Here is a 20141-nt window from a genome sequence, read left to right on the forward strand (position 1 = left end):
AGGAGGAGGAGGAGGAGGAGAAGAAGAAGAAGAAGAAGAATAGTGGATAAGAGTCTGGAGAGGAATGGAATGAATAGGGCTGGCCTGAGCATTTTCCTTAAAATTAAGGGACTGAGCAATGAGAAGAAAGAGCCACAGGGGAAGAATGATGTTTGGGAAAGTGGGGGCAGGGTGGTAAGGTAAGTGACAACCCACTTCAAAGGAATCATTCTCCAGGCAGGCTCCAGAGATAATCCAAATACCTTGGACAAAAGCATAGATGGCCTGGCTTATCCCATGTCCAGCTGTCATAAAGGTCAGAAGGATAGTTGACACACTGAGTGACAAGCAGACCCAAAAAAGATCATGACAGACTAGAACATTGGGCCAAAGCTCATAAAATGAAACTCAATAGGAATAACTGTGAGTTCTTTATCACTTGGGTTTGTAAAACTTGCTTTTGTAAGTACAAGTTTGGGGGCAGCTAGGTGGCTCAGGGCAGCTAGGTGGTGCAGTAGATAAAGCACCGGCCCTGGATTCAGGAGGTCCTGAGTTCAAATCCAGCCTCATACACTTGACACTTACTAGCTGTGTGACCCTGGGCAATTCACTTAACCCCAATTGCCTCACAAAAAAGGAGGAGGGGCAGCTAGGTGGTGCAGTGGATAGAATAACCGCCCTGGAGTCAGGAGGACCTGAGTTCAAATCCAGCCTCAGACACTTAACACTTAGTAGCTGTGTGACCCTGGACAAGTCACTTAACCCCAATGGCCTCACCAAAACAAACAAAACAAAAACACAAAGGAAGAACAACAATGGCATCTGAAAAGGCAAATGTGATTTGGGCTAAGTGATGAAAAACAGTTTTCAGAACCAGCAAGATAATAGTCTTGTATTTTGCCCTGATTAAGCCAATCTGGCATATTGTGTTGACTTGTGGGTGCCACATTTTAGGATGAACACTGAGGAGAGAGAGCATTTAGAGAAAAGTAACAAGGATAGGGAAGGGCTTTGAGTCTACATCATATGAAGATTAATGAAAGGAACCAGGATATTTAGGCTGGAGGAGAGAAGACTCAGGGAAGATAGGATAATGGTATTCATACATTTGTACAGCTCTCATGTTGGAGAGAGATTATATTTGTTCTCCTCGGTGCCACAGGGCAGGATTCAAACTCAGGTCTTCTTGGTTCCAAGTCCAGCACTCTCTCTGCTTCACCACCTAGTTACTTGCAAATGCACATACCAGCACATATCAGTTCTGTTTATCAGGAAACCTCCAGAAAGCAGAGTGGGGTGAAAGCTGGTTGGTGCTCCACTCAGGACACTACATCCTCACTGAGCTAACAGTACATCTTCCTTCCCCCAACCAATGAACAAACAAGGAAATATAATAGTTACAGACCATGTTTGCCATCATCTCAAAAATCAGAGTAATTTATTCTGTCATAGCAACCACCAGTACCATCCACAAGAGATACCTCCTTTCCTTTCACAACCTCCCTGACAACATCTGCTTGAATACCTGTAAGTAACAGAGAACTCATTCCCTATCAAGGCAGCTCATTCCACTGGGGTCAGCTTTGTTGTTTTGGGGTTTTTTTGTTTTTTGTTTACTGAGGCAATTGGGGTTAAGTGACTTACCCAGGGTCACACAGCTAGTAAGTGTTAAGTGTCTGAGGCCGGATTTGAACTCAGGTACTCCTGACTCCAGGGCCGGTGTTCTATCCACTGCGCCATCTAGCTGCCCCTGGGGTCAGCTTTGGGTGTTAGGAAATCCTTCCTGAAATGGTTGTGACTCCTACCCAACTTACTAGATTGGTTCTAACTCTACTTTCTGGGACAACACAGAATAAGTATATCCTTCTGCCCCAGGAATACCCTTCAGAGAATAGAAGACAGATATTGTGTTCATTTTCCCCCTCCCCAAGCAAGTGTCGTCTTCTTGGGTGTGGCAGAGATAGTGGGAAGGAGGGGAGAGATGAGAGACCTTGTACGTGGAGAATGTTCAGGCTCTGTGGAATCTGATGGAAGTGTTGAGTCTGGTTGGCTGGGAGAAGGGTAATTCCAACAACAAGGAAGTCAAGAAGAGGAACAGATTTGGGGAGTCAACCAGACTTAAGAGAAGGAAAAGGAGCCAGTGAAGGTGGCAAAGAATGGTCAGAGATGTAGGTGGACAGATGGAACGGTGTCATGGAAGCCAAGGGAAGAGACAGTTTCCAAGAGGAGAGAGTGATCATGGGGGTCAAAATTGGCAGAAAGGTCAAAGAAACTGAGACCTTAGGAAAAGTCATTGAATCTGACCCTGAGGCTATTATTAGAGACTTTTGGAGAAAGTACTTTCAGTGTAATGGGGAGGGCAGAAAGCATGATGTTGACCAAAGTGGGGTGGAGGGAGGAAGTAGAGACTTCTCCAACCCTAACCTCTCTCCTGACCTCTGGCCTCACACAGTGAACAAATTGAATTGGATGTCCCATAAACATCTTTTTTTTTTTTTTTGTGCTTTATCCACTGCGCCACCTAGCCGCCCCCCCATAAACATCTTAAACAACATGTCCAAAATGGAACTCATCTTTTCCCCAAAACCCTCCTTTCTTCCTAATTTTCCTAATACAGCAAAGGGCACCACCATCCTCCCAGATACCAAAGCTTGCAACCTTAATGTCATTTTAAAAGTCTCACTCTCACACACCCCCAATCGAAGCTATTGCCCAGGGCTGTCAATTTTCCCTTTATAACACCTCTTACATATATATATACTACCTTCTTCCCTCTGACATGCCTGTCACTGATGGGGGCTCATCACTTCAGACCTGGATGATTCTAATGGTCTGCTAGATGCTCTCCCTACCACATGTCTCTCGATTCCAGTCCCTCCTCCACTCAACTGTCAAATTAATCTTCCTAAAATATAGTCTTGACTATGTTAACCTCCCCCCCCACTCAATAAACTCCAGTAGCATCCTGTCATCTCCAGCATCAAATAGACAATGCTCTGTTGTGTGTACAAAGTCCTTTACAGCTTGCCCCCTCCCACAACTCTCTAGTTTTCCTACACCATGTACTCTGAGATGCCTCATACTGCCTCATACTCTGAGATGTAGTGACACTAGGGTCCTTACTGATCCTTGTACAAGAAACCACATCTCTCAACTCCAAGAATTTTCATCAGCCTGGAATACTCTCTTTCATCATCTCAGGCTCTTGGCTTCCCTGGATTCTTTCAAATCCCAGATAAAATCTCACCTTCTACAGAATGATTTTCCCATTACCTCTTCTTCTTCTTCTCCTCCTTCTTCTTCTTTTGCAGGGCATTGAGGGTTAAATGACTTGCCCAGGGTCACACAGCTAGTAAGTGTCAAGTGTCTGAGGCCAGACTCGAACTCGGGTCCTCCTGAATCGAGGATTGGTGCTTTATCCACTGAGCCACTTAGCTGCCCCCCATTACCTCTTAATTCTAGTGCTTTCCCTCCATAGATTATCTCCAATTTATCCTGTATACAGCTTGTTTGTACAGAGTTGTCTGCATGTTTTCTCCCTTATCAAATTGTACGCTCTCTGAGAGCAGGGACTGCTTTTTGTCTTTCTTTGTGTGCTTAGCACAACGCCTGATACGTTGTTGTTGTTGTTGTTGTTATTGTTGTTGTTGTTGTTGTTGTTGTTTAGTCATTTTTCAGTTGTGTCCAACTCTTTTTGACCCCTTTGGGAATTTTCTTTTTTTGGGGGGGATTTTCTTGGTAAAGATACTGAAGTGATTTGCCATTTCCTTCTCTGGCTCCTTTTACAATTGAGGAAACTGAAGCCAACAGGATTAAGTGACTTGTTCAGGGTCAAACATCTGAGACCAAATTTTAACTCATCTTCCTTGACTTTAGGCCCAGTGGTCTATACACTGCACCACCTAGCTGCCTGGCACTAGTAGGCTGGCACTAGGTTGACTGACATCACCCAGTCAGCCCCCACACTGGCCTCCTCCATTTCTCTCAGGGCTCTTCTTGCTGACCTAGCCCCGAATCCTGGGTAGCAGGAAAAGGGGATTTCAGGGACCCATTGTATCAGCTATTGGAAGTGATACTCCAAATCCAATTTTGGGTACTCCACCCTGATTGTTAACCCTACTTACCCTAGGTACCACTGAAGCCTAAGATCTTCTCCATTAAGTAGAGTCATAGAGCTATAGACCTAGAAAACAGACAAGGATTCCCACATAGAAACTGCCCTTGATAGTGAGAGCTAGGAAAGCTAGGTTTTAGTCCCATCCCTGCAACTAACTTACAGTGTGATTTAGAGTGAGTCATGGGTTATAGATTTAGAACCTGAAGGGACCTTTAAAGCATTGAGTTCAACCTCTTTGTTTTACAACTGAGGAAACTGAGGTTTCGGGAAAGTTGTGGCTTGGCCAAAGTCATGCAGAGACGAAAGTTTATGAGGCAGGATTCGAACCCAGGTCTTCCTGAATCCAAGTTCAGCACTCTATCCATTGTGCCATGTTGCAGGTCTCAGATTCCTCCTGTAAAATGGAAACAACCCTTACCCTGACCCCCTTCTCAGAGAGCTGTTTTAAGGATTCACTTGTAAGGCTCTATATTCGTGAGACAGTATAGTTATTCTAGGGAGAACTTGTCAATAATTACCAGCTGGTGGCCATAGACAAATCATCTCCCTTCTCTGGGCCTCAGTGTCCTCATGTGTAAAATGAAAGGGTTGAATTAGATGATCTCCAAGATTACTTCCACCTGTAACATTATGGCCCCATGTTGTTTGAAGATGATTCTCATCTTAGCTCTGGGAATCTGGACGCTTTCCAGAGCATGGAGTGGCAGCACCCTGGAAGAAGGTAGTTCTAAGGGTCTGAAGAGATGAGGGTGTGTCTGGGAGTGTGTCCATTGGCCAGTCAGCCCTTCTAGGTCTCTTAGGGACCTGAGAGAAGACATAGCCCTATTTTCAAGGGACCCCTGGGGGATAAAATGAGAGATATAGTCCCTACCCTCAGGAAGCCCCTGGTCTGAGAGATAGAAATGCTTCCAATGGTGGCTAACAACAACAACAAAACAACAGCAGCAGCAGAAATAACAGAACCTCAAAGTTGAAGGGCCTCAGAAGTCATCTTGTTGGTCTGGTGACTGAATAGGAGTAGTGCCACCCTCTCCTGCTGCCCTCTTCTGACTGAATCCAGAAGTATCACTTCATCTGAGGAGCCTGGGAAGGATCCTGGCCCTCCAGTCAATCATTCTTTTTAGGACTGTAGGGTTAGAGTGGAAGAAACCTCAAAAGCCATCAAATGCAATGCCTCATTTTTCAGATAAGGAAACTGAGGTCCAGAGATGTGGGGTCTGAACCTGTTCTTCATTCCTAAACCCGTTGTTTTAATCACTAATCCCATTCTCTGAAGGCAGAAATGAGTAGATGGAAATGGAGCAAGCCCTAGTCTGGGAGTCCAGTGAGTGGAATAGGAATTCTGACTGCAGAATTTCTGACGTGGTTATCCACACTCCATTTGAACACTTTTTGGGAGGAGAGGCCCACTGCCTTTCTTTTTTTATCATAAAAGTATTTTATTATTTTCTAGTTACATGTATAGAGATAGTTTTCAAGACCCACCACCTTTCAAGGCTGCCCTGTTGAATTAAAATTTTGAGGAAACCAATTCAAATGAACAAGCATTTTATTAACTAACTGCTTTGTATATCAAAAAGATTACAAACTAATGACAACCACATCACAGAATTTTCCAGATCACTAATAATAAGAGAAATGCACATTAAAACAACCTGAAGGTTTCACCCCAGTTGTCAAAAATGATGAAAAATGGGAATAATCAATGGTGAGGGGACTGTGGACAGACCAGCATACTAAAGCATTGACAGTAGAGCTGTGAATTGGTCTAAGCACTCTAGAAAGCCAGGTGAAATTATGAAAATAAAGTGACAAAAGGGGGCAGGCAGGCAGGTAGATGGAGAAGTGGATAAATGGCCAGCCCTGGATTCAGGAGGACCTGAGTTCAAATACAGCATCAGACACTTGACGCTTACTAGCTGTGTGACCCTGGGCAAGTCACTTAACCCTCATTGCCCTGGAAAAAAAAAGATTGGGAAGCATATTGGAGAATATTGGATATGCTCTTTATAACCCAGAAGGAAAGATAAATCCAAACATGCTCTTGGGAGCTCTTCTCCTTCTTCCACTGACCCTCATTGACCAGTGCCCCCACTATATTACCATGGCTTCTGGATAGAGTATGACAATAAGATGCCCTTCGACTCAACTCACAACTCACAATCCCTGCACTCTCCAGACCCAAATGAAATTCCTTCCTTGGACTCCAGTCTCCTAATATGTCTTGTCTCCTATTAGAGGTTCCTAAAAGCAGGCACTTCTTCGTTTTCATTTTCTCATTTTCAGCACCTAGAAAAGTGTCCAACCCACACCAGGCACCTAATAAATGCCCTTTCATTCAGTCAGTCCGGCATGTTTATATGCTTCTGTGTAGAGTCAACTCCATTAAGCCAAAGTCACATTACCAAAGCTCACTCAAACAGAACAAGTCTAAGAAGGTGTCTCTGGGTGAAAGTTCTCGGGCTTGTTTCTGATTTGTTAAATCCACAAATTCATACACCCCTGGCTCCAAATCCAGCATGTTTTCTATTCCACCTACTGCCTTTACACAAAACACCATAGAAACCAGGATAGTTACAAGACATCCTCACTGAAAGGGGACAGACAATAAAAACTACATGATCAGAGGAAGAAAGAGCTTAATGAGAGCTGGGCTAATCAAGGAGGGATTCCTGGAGAAGTTGAGAATCTGAGAGGGCCCTGAAAGTACGAGATGAGGCAGGTACACACATCTATAATAGCAGATAGAATCTTTTTTAAACTTGTTATCTCTCCTAGTGCCAAGCCCAGAGGTCTCCCAACTTCCAATCTCTCCCCTCACCATCCATCCTTAACACAGATGCCCAAAGAGTATTCTTACAGTACAGGCTGGTCATGTACTCTCCTACTCAAGAAGCTTTGAGTGGTTCCCTGCTACCTGAGGGACAAAATATAAATGCTTCTGTTTAGTTCTGAAGTTATTCACCATCTGGCTGTGACCCAGCTTTCCAGATATATCCTACAACACTCTCCCTTACACACTCCCTTCAAGTCAAACTGACCTTGCTGTTCCCCATGCAGGAAATTCCATCTCCAGTTTCCAGGCTTTTGCATAGGCTGTCCCAGATGCTAGAAATGCACTCTCTCCTCACTACTGTTTCTTTGAATCCCCAACTCCCTTTATAATTCATCTGAGGTGCCACCTTCCACAGCAGATATGTCCTGATTCCCTTTACAATTACTCTATATTTGCTTTTATTTGTGTTTTTTATTTCCTTAATTTGTGTCCAAGTTATAGAATGTGAGCTCCCTGAGGACAGGCATGGACTCTTCCTTTTCCTTCCTTCCTTCCTTCCTTCCTTCCTTCCTTCCTTCCTTCCTTCCTTCCTTCCTTCCTTCCTTCCTTCCTTCCTTTCTTCCCCTTTCTTTCTTTCTTTTTTGTCTATTATCCCCATCTCTAGCACAGTGACTACCACAAAGTGGGAACTTAATAAATGCCTGTTGAAATGAGCTTAATTGAATGAGCCTTTAATAAATGATTGTTGTTTGAAATAAAGAGGTGAAAACAAAATGTTAGAGGCTAAAAGGTCTGTGGGGCCCTTAGGCTTCTCAGAAAAGGCAAGATTTAAGGACCAGGAGGATCTGGAAGGGGAGAAGAAACTACTAAATGGGCAAACACCCTAAATAAATGAATGGAAGTGTGGATAAGTCTGGAGGAAGCCCTGAAAGCCAGAAAGGGAGGATTAGCAGCATAGAGGACCTTGAAAGCCAGGTTAAGGAGACTATATTTTTACTAGTGAGTCATGTGGAGCCATGGCAGGTTCCTGAGCAGGTCAGGAATAGAACTAGAGCTGGGCTATCTGGACCCTTGTCTAAGAGGGACAGAGGGGGAGAGGCAGGAAGAGATACAAACCAATGAGATATTGATCTATGGCCTACTGTGTTCAGAGCCCTAGAAAGGCTCAGTCTGGCTGGAGAGATGGCATACAACCATCTGGGATGCGTAGCCACCATCCTAGTTCATGTCCTCATAAGATCTCACCTGGACTATTGTGATCACCTCTCAATTGGCCTCTTGGCCTCTAGTCTCTCCTTGCTCCAATCCATCCTGTAATCAGTTGCCAAAGTGCAGGTTTGGGGGTTTTGCGGGGTTTTTTGGGGGGGGGGCAAGGCAATGAGGGTTAAGTGACTTGCTCAGGGTCACACAGTTAGTGTCAAGTGTTTGAGGCTGGATTTGAACTCAGGTCTTCCTGAATCCAGGGGCAGTGCTTTACCCACTGCACCACCTAGCTGTCCCAAAGTGCAGGTTTGACCAGGTCATGCCTTGCTCAATAAATTCCAGTGACTCCCTCTATAAGTCAGATACATCTCTTGAAAGCCCTTCACCATTTGGTTTCATTCTATTTTTTTAGCTTTATTACACATTATTCTCCTTCATACATTCTTCTAATCAGAGAAACTGGTCTGACTGTACTACACACCATTTCCCACCTCAGTACCTCTACAGGGGCTCTCCCCTTATCTTAGAATCCCTAGCTTCCTTCAAAGCTCAGTTAAGTGCCAGTTTGTATGTGAGGCCTTTCCTGCTGCTCCCTACTGCTAGGTAGTGCCTTCCCCTGCATTACCTAATTGCCTGGAGGCTATTTATGGGCCAGAGATCTATGGTGCATCTCAGCTACTCAGTGCTAATGGAGCCACATCGATTAGTGATAAGGACATAATCCTGGAGAGATGGACTGAAGACTTACTAGTTTTCTCAACAGACTGTCATCAATCAATGCTGAAACCATTGACTTTAGACCTCAGGTTGAAGTCAATCCCTTTCTAGCAGAACTTTCAACTGAAGAAGAGGTTTTGAATGCCATTAGGTTCCTCTATGTGGCAAAGTGCCTGGTACTGATTCTATTCCAGCTGAGATTTCCAAGGCAAGGGGTCCACTGATCATACAAAAGTTGACTGAAATGTTCCAGGTTAGATGGCAAGAGAAGGTTATCCCCCCACCCCCAGGAGTTCAAGGATGCCTCCATTGTCCATCTTTATAAAGGTAAAGTAAATACATTGTCCTGTGACAATCACAGTAGGTTCTCTCTCTTAGTCATTGCCAGGAACATTCTAGTCAGAATCCTCCTTCCTAGGCTGATCCTTCGCCTGGAAAATAGGCATCTACCTGAGAGCTAGTGCGGCTTCAGAAAGGGCAAGGAATGGTCAATATGGTGTTTGCTGCCCAACAACTCCAGAAGATGTGCCAGCAGCAGAACAGAGAGAGGTCTGGAAACAACATTCGTTGATCTTGCCAAGGCCTTTGATACCATCAGTTGTGAGAGCTTGTGGAAGATCATAGCAAAATTTGGTTGCTCAGAGTTCAGCAGTACTGTAGGTCAATTTCATGACAGCATGCTTGCATAGGTTTTGGATAATGGGCAATGCTCTCGTGCTTTCCCAGTCACCAATGGAGCTGTGTGCTTGCTCCCATACTTTTTAGCATGATGTTTTCATCGATGTTGCCAGACACCTTCAGCAAGGACAAAACCAGCATCAAATCCAGCTACTGTACTGACAGTAAATTATTTAACTTAAAAGGGCTACACATCAAGATTAGAGTAGAGGGAGAGTTGGTGGGTGACTTTTTGTTTGCAGATGATTGTGCACTCCACGCAGCTTCTGAGGGCGAGGTGAAATGAAATATGGATCTATTTTCTACCACTTGTGCTAATTTTGACCTGACAATTAACACCAGCCAGCACCACACCATCCATATGTGGAGCTACCAGTTACAGCAAATGGAGAAGTTTTGAATGCTGTGGATAAGTTCACTTACCTTGGCAGTATACCTTCCAGGGATGTACACATTGATAATGAGGTTGACATAGACATTGCCAGAGATGGCTCAGCGTTTGGGAGGCTCTGAAGCAAAGTGTGGGAGAGAAAGAGGTATTAGGCTGTCTACCAAACTGAAGATCTACAAAGCTGTTGTGCTGACTTCATTGTGGTATGCCTGTGAAACCTGTACAGTCTACCAGTGCCACACCAGGAAACTGAATCATTCCCATTTGAATTGTCTTAGGAAGATTCTAAAGGTCACCTGGTGAGATAACATCCTGGACATTGAGGTCCTTTCTGTAGTTGAACTGCCAAGCATTCAGATTCTACTGCAGAGAGCATAACTCTATGGGTTGGCCACCTTGTTCAACTGTCAAATATACCTTTTCCTAAAAGAGAATTCACACAAGGCAAGTGCTCACATAGAGTTAAGAAGAGATACAAGGACATTCTCAAGGTCTCTCTGAAGAACTTTGGAATTGATTGTGAGACCTGGGAAACTCTGGGATAGGACCTCTAAGCATGGTGTACCTGCATCAAAGAACATGTTGTGTTCTATGAGCAAAGCAGAATAGCAGTAGCTCAAAAGAATGTGACATGATCACATTTAGAGACATCTCCACTCTAAATATTCATATGGACTATTTGTGCCCAACCAGTGGGAGAGCCTTTTGAGCTCAAATTGGTCTGATCAGCCACAGTCAGATGCACTGTAGCTTGACCCAGACATAATGAGGTCATTTTGGTCCTCTTTGAGTACAAAGGACAATAGCCACATCACCTTGCATTTATTTTGCTTATATTTCTATCTGACATACATGTTAGGGTTTGTGATAGGATGGGTAGAGTGGTCTAGGAAGGCTTCCCGGTGGAGGTGGCTTAAACTGGGCTTTGAAGGAACTAGGAAGATTTAGATCACATGACTTAGAACTGATAAAATCACCATATTATAGATTTCAAGTTGAAAGGAACCTCCAAAGTCCTCTATTCCGATCTGTTCATTTTACAGACAAGAAAATTGAGTCCCAGACAAGTTAATCAACTTTTCCAAATTTACATGGGAAGTAAAAAATATAATCAGGATTCAAGCCATCCATCCATCTTGAAACCCTTCATCCTTTGCACTACTGCAAGCAACCTTACAGGTCACTTGGCATATCCCTATTGGTTTTAGAGAGGGAAACTGAGTGTAAGATAGGAACATGAACTTGCCCAAGATCATAAGGTTACAGCAAGTCAGTGGCAATATAAGACCCTGATTCATGGTATCGGGACTCCTGGGTTCCACCACCATTCACTAACAAGCCCAGAAAGAATCAGATTAGTGAATAGAATATTGATTGATTGGGCTTTGGGGTCAGTAAAACCTAGGTTGAAATTCCATCTTACACGTTTTCTAGCTGTGTGACCTCAAGCAAGTCACTTGACCTCTCTGGGCTTCAGTTTCCTCATCTGTAAAATTAGGAGGTTACATATGATTGATTACCTTTGAGGTCCCCTCCAGCTCTAACCCTATGACCCTAAGAAGAAGGAATGACTGAGGGCCAGAATCCCGGCTTGGCGCCTCAAACACAGTGTTACTTATGGGTTCAGTCAGCAGAGGGCAGCGTAGCCCCAGGAGCTGCGGGAGGGGAAGCGAAGAGGAAGGAGGGAGGATAAAAAAAAAAAGAGGCGGGGGGAGGGGGGACTTTCTAGCTGGAAGGAACTTCAAAGTTTACCTAGTTCTAACCTCATTTTTCAGATCAGGAAGAGCACTGCCCACTGTCAAGAAGCAGGGAAGGGCGGGGCGGGGGGGGTGGGAGATAGGAGAGGATGGAAAAAGGGAAGAATGAGGGAAGAGGGGAGGAGAGGGAGCAAAAGGAAGGAGGGAAGAAGAAAAGAAAAGAGGAGGGAGGCAGAAGAAAAGGGAGAGAGGGGGAAAGGGAAAGAGAAGAGAGTAAAAGAGAAGGGAAGAAGACAAGTAGGGGAAGGAAGAGGAAAAGAGAGGTTCTGAGGGTGCGCCCCTCTTTGGCTCCTCTCCTCTTTGCAGCTCCCACCCCAGCCTGCAGTCCCAGCCCGAGAGGAGAGGGAAGAGGGGAGGGGCAGGGCTGCGGTGCCACCCCAACCCCGCCCCCCCCCCCCCAGCCTGGGCACCCGGGAGGAGTGGGGGCGGGACCGAGAAGCTAGATCAGCCCTACTACCCCACCCCCAGCTCTCGGGCCTCCAGGCCTCGGACCGCCCCTCCTCCGCCTCCCTGGGTTCTCTCTAAGTCCAGTGCATTTAGTCACTGGGGGTCCCAGCCCAGCCCGAGGACCCAGAGCAGAGTGGCCCCTCCTCTCCTAGACCCCGCCCCCTCCCCAGCCCATTCCCTCCCTCTCTGCCTCCCCCTTTCCCTCCCTCCCTCCCTCCTCCCGGCAAAGTTTATTTGCAGGCAACAAAAGAGAGAGGGAGAGAAGGAGGAGGAGGGACCAAGCAAGCGGGGGAAACGGCGTGAGAAGGGGGGAAGCCAGAGGAAAAGGATTCTCCCCAGGAGCTCCCTTCCCGCAGGCCCCCCAAGGCGGATCTCTGTCGGGGGGCGGGGGCGGCCCGGGGCCCCTGCCCTCGCCCCCGGGCCGCGATGCCCCCGGGCCGGGCAAAGGTGGAGACTGAGGCTGAGGCTGAGGCTGTGGACCGAGGCAGGGGCCGGAGCTGGGGCTGGGGCTGGGGCTGAGGCGCGCCGGGGGCCCGGCCGGGACTATGGAGCTTCCAGCACCGCCGCCTTCCCGGCTGCGAGCGGACGCGAAAACTTGAGCTCCGGGAAAAGTTAGTTGTTCGTTAGCTCGCTCGCTCGCAGGAGAGGCTTGGGCCAGAGGAGAGAGGCTTGGGCCGCGGGAGCTCCCCGCGTCCCCCCTTGTCCCTCCTCCCAGATCTCGTCTCTCCTTCCCTCTCTCCCAAGTTCCTCCCTCCTCTCTCCCCTTCGCCCTCTCTCCCTCCTTCTCAATCCCCCTCCCTCCCTTCCTTCTCCCCTCATCCCATCCGTCTCTCCTCAGCTCTGTTCCCCCTCTAATCCATTCTCCCCAGTTTTCATCCAATCCTCCCCATCCATCCTCCATATCTCTTCCACCCCCAGCTCTTCTCCATCCTCTCCAACTCTCATCCGTCCCTTCAGCTCTCATCCACATCCCCCCCCCCCTCGCTCCCGCTCTCATTCATCCCTCCCCATCCAAGTTCTCACCCTTCCCACCCCCACCTTCAGCTCCGGAGCCTTCCTCCTTTCGCAGAATAGTACATGGACCCGCTCCTGCGGGGACTCCGAACCCTGTAGGGGCTGTGATTGGGGATCAGACAGGGGTTAGCCTCCTGCGGAGTGGGGAAGAGGGCTGCTATGACTATCTGAGGCGTCTGTCTCCCCCTTACCCCTTCCAGAGGACCACCATCAGCTCCCTTCGGAAAAGCCAAGAAACCCCAACTCTCACCCCCAGCCCAGTCTCCCCCGGTGCCCTCCCGGGCTGAGCCATGACCGACGGGCCGCCCCCGCCCCCGCTCTACCGGAGCATCTCATTCAAACGGCTGGAGCGCTGGAGCGGCGGTCAGGGCTCCGACAGGGCGGACTGCTCGGAGGAGACGACCTCCTCGTCCCCAGGGCTCCGGCGGCGGACTCCCGGCACAGGCACCCTGGCGGCCTCCCGACGCGTATCTAAGCTGGCGTCGGGTGCCACTGGGGCCGCGGCGACGTCCTCCCCGCGGCCCCTGCGCAGCCTCTCGCCATCCGTCCGCCAGTTGTCCCAGCGCTTCGACAGCGCTGGCCGAGGGTCGCGGAGCAGGAGTCGGAGCCAGAGCCAGCTCACGGGAACTGGCTACCCCAGCGACGAAGAGGCCCACTGGATGCGGGGCCGGGAGGGGGCGCCGTCGGAGTTCCGCAGGGGCCAGTTCGGGGCCGAAGAAGGAGCTGGAGCTGGAGCCGGAGCCGGTGGGGGCGGACCCGGGTCGGAGCCCGCGGGCCACTGGCCCAGCGTCACGGAGATGCGCAAACTCTTCGGAGGCCAGAGCTTCAGACGGCCAAGCCCCGATGGCCTGTGGGGGTCGCCCAGCCCGGCCTCGGCTTCCCCCACCCGAGACGACGGGGCTCAGAGCCCAGAGGAACCCCCTGGCCGCCAGCAGCCGCCTCCACCTCCCCCCAGGACCTGTTTCCCCCTCTCTGGCCTTCGGTCCCCCCTGCCCCGGGCCCAGGCCGAGGGGAGGAGGCAGCAGCAGGCGGATAGTTCACATTCTTGGCATAGTTACTGCCAACCACACGCCGGCCCCCAGGCCTCTGTCTGCTCCTCCTCCTCCTCTCCTGCCACTGCCTTCTATCCTGTCAGCCGCAGCCTGAGCAGAGGAGAGAGCTCCAGCGAAGAGGAAGAGCAGGCCAGGGGGCCCGGGAACTCTGCTGTCCCCGGCCCAGGGGCCCAGCCCTCTGGAGGTTCGGGCAGTGAAGGAGACGGGTTGAAGGAAGAAGCTATCCGCCAGGCTTCCTCCTACAGGAAAGAGGCCTCTGCAGGGGGCTGGGACCTGGACAATGATGGGTTAAGACCAGGCAGGATGGACTCCTCTGAACAGACCCCTGAAGGGCAGGGCCCGGACCCCCAGAGGTCAGGATGTGTCTCGGAGGGCCTCCAGTCTTCCCGAGGGTCACAGGAAGGCCTTAGGCAGCTCACCAGGGGCCTCCCAGAGAGTTTTGGGAGCACTTTCCCCATGGTCTCCCGCGTAGCCAAGGTGAGCTTCCCACCCTATGTGGCCAGCCTTGGCCGTCACTCAAGCACGGAGAAGCTGAAGGAGGAGGATCTTTGGATCGGCCGAGGCAGTTGGGGCTTGTATCGCTCACCTAGCTTTGGTGCGGGGGATGCTTTCCTCAGGCCTCAGGCCCATGCCCGGCCAAAGCCCCTGGGGTGCATGGGCAGAGGGCAGAGGGACAGCCCCACCGAGGCTGCAGAGCCGAGCTACAAGGCCATGGGGCTGGAGAAAAGCCGGCAGCGGAAGTCCCTGTCAAACCCTGACATTGCCAGTGAGACGCTGACCCTGCTTAGTTTCCTCCGTTCTGACCTCTCTGAGCTGAAGGTCCGTCGGAGTGGCCGGCGACCTGGGGACCAGGATGGAGCACCACAGAGCTGCTCCGAGGACAGTGAGTTGACAGGCCATAAGGGACCTCTGCTTGCCCCGGCTAGGCAGGCCCTGGGCACTCGCCCAACCCTCAAAGACCTCACAGCCACATTGCGCCGGGCAAAATCGTTTTCCTGCACGGAAACACCCTCCCCTCGGAGGCTCTCCCGGACAGGGGCACTGAAGCCCAGCTCCTCAGAACTGCTCCTTGCAAGACGGAGGGCTGAGGAAGAAGAGGAGGAAGATGGGCTCCCTGAGGTCGTGCAGGACCAGTATGTACAAGAAGCCAGGCAAGTATTTGAGAAGATTAGCCAGATGGGGGCCCAGCAGGACGATGGAGGCTCTCCCCCTGCCCTTCACCTGCCCACAAGCTCTCCTTGCCGGAGATCCCTGGAGGAATTGTCAGGCCATGAGTCCAGTCTGACTGATGAGGGCATTGGGACAGAACCTGAACCCACTAATATTGCTTCCAGGGGCCTGGGGCCTCTCTCTGAGTGGAAGTCTGGTGAGTTCCCCCTCTCCTCATCTCGGATGAATTCCAGTGGCCCTCCAGCAGAGGGAGGCCGGGGCCCCACCAGTGGGCCTCTGGATGCTCCAGGTACACCAGGTGCCCTTCGTCGGCGCCGGAAGGGCCCCCCCATAGGCCTTGGTGGAACAGACCTCAGCAATGGGGAGGCTGGTGAGGCCTACCGTTCCCTGAGTGACCCAATGCCTCACCACCGGCGGTCTACCCCATTTGAGGAGTCCTCAGGCTTCTCTGTAGATAGCAACTTGCTGGGCTCCCTGGGCCCAAAGGCTGGGCTTCCCACAGCATCAGCTGTGGCCTTGGCAGATTGCAGGGCTGGGGGGGCCAGTGACTCTTCCATTGGCAGTGATGGCGGGAAGGACTTTCAGGCAGTGATCCAGAGTGTGGTCCACCAGCCAGGTGCCCTGGGCCGGGCAGCGGATGAGCGAGTCCATGGTAGAGCAGCCAAGAAGAAGTCACTGAGTGACCCCAGCCGGCGTGGGGAGCAGGCCGGTCCTGGGTTTGAGGGCCCTGGTGGGGAGCCCATCCTGGAAGCAGCCCTCCCCCCAGCCAGCAGTGAGCCCACCCTCCTGGAACATCAGTCAAGTGAACCAGAAAAGACCAGGGCTCAGTCTGAGAGAGTTCTGCCCAAAGCCTTGCCAGCCGCTGCCCCCCTGGATTTCCACCTTGACCCCAAGCTAGCCGATGTGCTATCCCCACGGCTTGCCCGCCGGGGGTCCAAGAAAAGGCCAGCCCGGAGCAGTCACCAAGAATTCCGAAAAGAGGAAGACACGACCACACTGGGAAGGGCCCAGTCTGGCTCTCGTCATGTTCGACATGCCAGTGAACCAGCTGCTTTCATTCCCATTGAGGCCCCTGAACCAATAGCCACAGCCACTGAGACCCCAGGATCCACAAATAAGGTCTATCCAGCCCTTCAGGTACCCTCTCTGGAAGATGTTACCAAGCAGTACATGCTGACCCTGCGTTCTAGTGAGTCCCCTGCTCCTGGGCCCACAGATTCAAGCCGGTCTACTCCAGTCACACCAACCTCCACTGAAGCCAAACCACTGGAGGTGGCCCGGCCCCCAGAAGACCCCATTCCCACTGAAAGGAGACAGAGCCAAAGCAAACCACAAGTGGTGAGTGTTAAGGGAGGTTGGTGGGGCAGGGTCACAGGGTAGGGTGAGGATAGGGAGAAGGCACTGAGTGCAAATGTCATTGATTTGAACTGTTGGTTCATATGTTTGAAGGTAATCGGTCAATAGGTGCTAATTACAAAGGATTCTTATCAGTTTATCGAGGAATGAATACTCTATTAATGAGGGAATATGATCGCCTCACCAATGTTTCTTCTGTGTTATCGAATGGGTCTTATTTATTCAGAAAGGTTTATCTGTTCACAAAGCTTTCTCCTCTACTCTAAAAGAGTTAATAACTGTCCTTTCATTTGGAGTCCTTGTACCTATCTAGCTGGAATAGGTACCATTCTTTAAAGAGGTCCATTGCTCAGACCTTATCATTGAGTCCTAACCTGTCACATCCCTTTACCTCTCTTCTTTAGTCAAAGCCAAAGCAGAAGGGTTGACTTGAGGCCACAAGAATTCTAGTACCCAAGTTTTCTGAGCAGGAATCCTCAGCCCTTGGGCTCTCTTTCTTCCTTGCCCAGACTCCTCTCTTCCCACTGTGTTCTTAAGGGAAGAGGTAGGTGGCTGACAACTGGCTTTCAGCTGGAGCAGGAGGCAGAAGGCAGAGGGTTAGGGTGGGAAGCAAGGGCTTCTTGGAGGAGGCATTGTTTTGGGAGATAAAAGAGGGACTGAGTGTCTATGGGGAAAGTTTGGCCTGGCACGCAAGTGGACTGGAACCTAGGCAGGGTCAGTCCCATGCACTGTGGGACTCTTCTGTCTGCCCCTCGACCTCTAGGTCCCATTTCTTCTTTCTTCTCCCATCCCCTTCTCCCTTGCCTGTCTTTGCCCAGACCTGGGCAGCCATAAGAGCAAAGGGCTGGAAGATTCTTGCCTCCAAATTGTTCTGGCGCCTTTGCCTCTGAGCCTTGGCCTCACTGGTTACTGGGCCTGTGGGAATACTCTTGTGGAAAGAGAACTGGGTTTGGAGTCTGAGGATTCCAACTGAAATCCCAGCTCTGTTAGTCGAGTCATTCTCTCTGAGCCTTGGTATCTTCTTCTCTAAAATGCAGATCTTCAGCATTCTTACCCCAGGGTCTTTGAACTTAGAACTCTGCATATTTTGATAACCATATTTCAATATAATTGGTTTCCTTCACCATCCTGTTTTTTTTTATTTTATGCATTTAAAAACATGATTCTGGGGCAGCTAGGTGACATCAGGAGGACCTGAGTTCAAATCCAGCCTCAGACACTTACTAGCTGGGTGATCCTGGGGAAGTTACTTAACCCTGATTGCCTCCCCCCAATAAAATAAAAACATGATTCTGAGAAGTTGTCTGGAAATTTTCCCAGACTGCAAAAAAGGAGTCTAGATTACCAAAAAAGATTAAGAAACCCCAGACAAGATGATCTCTAAGGTCCCTTCCTCCTCTAAATTTCATAGTACTGTGATGTTTGGGGTTCGTTGGCTGAGCTTGCAGCTCAGAGTCCTGGACTTGCACTCAGGAAGGCCTAGTTCAAATCCCAATGTTAGGGTCCAGGCTGTGTGGTCTCTGAGCTCTGAAAGGACATAGACTATAACATGCTGCCTTCTTCTGTCTCCATCCCTTTGCCTAAGTCAACACCACGCCCCCCTCCCCCCCACGCACACACCTGGGAAGGCTTCTCCCAGACCCATAGCTCTATATATGGTCTTGCTGTTGGAATTCTTCTCTTCCTTCAAGGCCCAGGTCAGCTACCACCTCCTCCATGAAGCCTTTCTTGATAGCCACAAGTGAAAGTGATTCCCCTCTTCTCAAATCTCTCATGACCCCTTTTCTTTTTCTTTCTTTCTTTTTTTTTTTAAGGAACAAAGTATTTAATAGACAGTATTAACTTTTACAGTCTCAAAAATTGTTGAAAATGTTTTCTCCTAGGGGCAGCTAGGTGGCACAGTGGATAGAGCACCGGCCCTGGAGTCAGGAGGACCTGAGTTCAAATCCAGCCTCAGACACTTAACACTTACTAGCTGTGTGACCCTGGGCAAGTCACTTAACCCTCATTGCCCTACCCCCCCCCAAAAAAAGTTTTCTCCTAACTAGTACATTTCTAAAGTTTGGGCTCAACTGAATATTGAAAGCAAAAGAAATCTTCAAATTGTCCTTATGGTCCCTTTTCTTGGAAAAGACCTCTTCTGGGTGAGGCTAGATTCTGGACTTAGGGTCTGGGTTAGTCTCTAGGATGTGGGTTCTTTGGACTGGACCCAAAGCTCAGGACTGGGCTCTGAGCACCAGACTTAGGACCCAGCCAAGGTTATTTGTGGTTTTGTCCCTGGCTGGGTTGTGTTTGAGGAGTATAGAAGCCTAGCCAAGAGATCCTGACCCAGGGACTCATTTGGTCTCTTCCTGTGCCAACTTCCCTGACTCTCTCCCTTTCCCTGCCACCCTGGAGGGAGCTGGTTTGGCGAGGGGGGGAGGGGGAGGCCAATGAGGATGTCTCTGTTCCTTCCTAGAACTGCCTTATTTTCCCATGCATTGGTGATTGTATGACTTCCCTTTTCCCTCCTCTTGGGCCCCAGGCCCATCAAGGAGGCCCCAGCCTCTGGGAGACTCTTCCCATTGTCCACTGGCTCCTGCCCTCCTTTGCGCAGGAGAATCTCTCAGGCAGATCCTGTAGACCCTGGGAGGGCTTGTCAAGGAGAAACAAGAGCTGGGAGCCTGGGGGTGGGGGTGGAGTGAGAAAGGGAAACAGAAGCCCTTCAGGGGCTGGGTTAGAGGGGACTGGGGGGGGCGGGACTTGTGAGCAGCTGAGAATTATTTTTGGGAGAGGTTTGGCTTTTAGTTAACATATCCATAGTGCTTTACCATTTCCAAAGCTCTTTATAAGGGTTACCTCTCTTGGTCCTCACAACATCTTTGGGAGGGAGACAGGGCAGGAATTATTATTCCTTTTTGACAGAGGAAGAAACTGAGGCTCAGACTGGGGAATGGGGTTTACCCAAGGCTTCACAGCCTGGAATTCAAGGGCTTCTACAAACAGGCTCTCATTTACCACCCACCTTTCTACCCTTATCTCTCACTACTTTTCTCCATGTACCTTCTGTTCCAGACATTCTGGACTACCTGTTGTCCCCTGATGTTATCCTAATAGGCTCAGAAATTTGTCATAAAAGCATACATCTGGAACCAGAAGGGACTGCAGAGGTTTTGGAGGCCAAACTTTTCATATTATAGATAATGAAACATTTGCTGATTTGTTTTTAGTCCTACCTGACTCTTCCTGACCCCATTTGGGGTTTTCTTGGCAAAGATGCTGGAGTGGTTCGCCATTTCCTTCTCCAGCTCATTTTACAGATAAGGAAACTGAGGCAAACAGGGTGAAGTGACTGCCCAGGGTCACACAGCCAGTAAGAGTCTGAACTCAGGAAGATGAGTCTTCCTTACTCCAGGCCCCACATTCTTTCCATTGTGCTACCTAAATGAAACAAAGTCCTAGGCATATTAGATGGCTTGCCCAAGGTCCTCTGACTTCAAATCCA

At 49.6% G+C, this 20141-nt stretch overlaps 1 protein-coding gene and 1 long non-coding RNA gene across 3 annotated transcripts in view; one reads left to right on the forward strand and one right to left on the reverse strand.

The window, feature by feature from the left end:
• Positions 1–8356: 8356 nt before the first annotated feature.
• LOC122748674 lies at positions 8357–13169 on the reverse strand. Its single transcript, XR_006355633.1, has 3 exons — positions 13104–13169; positions 9894–9979; positions 8357–9587 (listed from the first exon to the last, which is right to left on the reverse strand). It is a non-coding gene; the product is annotated as an uncharacterized LOC122748674 (long non-coding RNA).
• Positions 13170–13191: 22 nt separating this feature from the next.
• The window catches only part of ARHGEF17 (Rho guanine nucleotide exchange factor 17), a 158331-nt gene continuing 151381 nt past the window's right edge, over positions 13192–20141 (forward strand). For both annotated transcript variants that reach the window (XM_043994479.1, XM_043994480.1), the window contains exon 1: positions 13192–16639. In XM_043994479.1, coding sequence (XP_043850414.1) covers positions 13370–16639 — 3270 coding nt within the window. In that variant the 5' untranslated portion in view covers positions 13192–13369. The remainder of the gene's footprint in view (positions 16640–20141) is intronic.

This window comes from Dromiciops gliroides, chromosome 3, assembly GCF_019393635.1.
Source record: "Dromiciops gliroides isolate mDroGli1 chromosome 3, mDroGli1.pri, whole genome shotgun sequence".
Taxonomy (NCBI): Eukaryota; Metazoa; Chordata; class Mammalia; order Microbiotheria; family Microbiotheriidae; genus Dromiciops; species Dromiciops gliroides.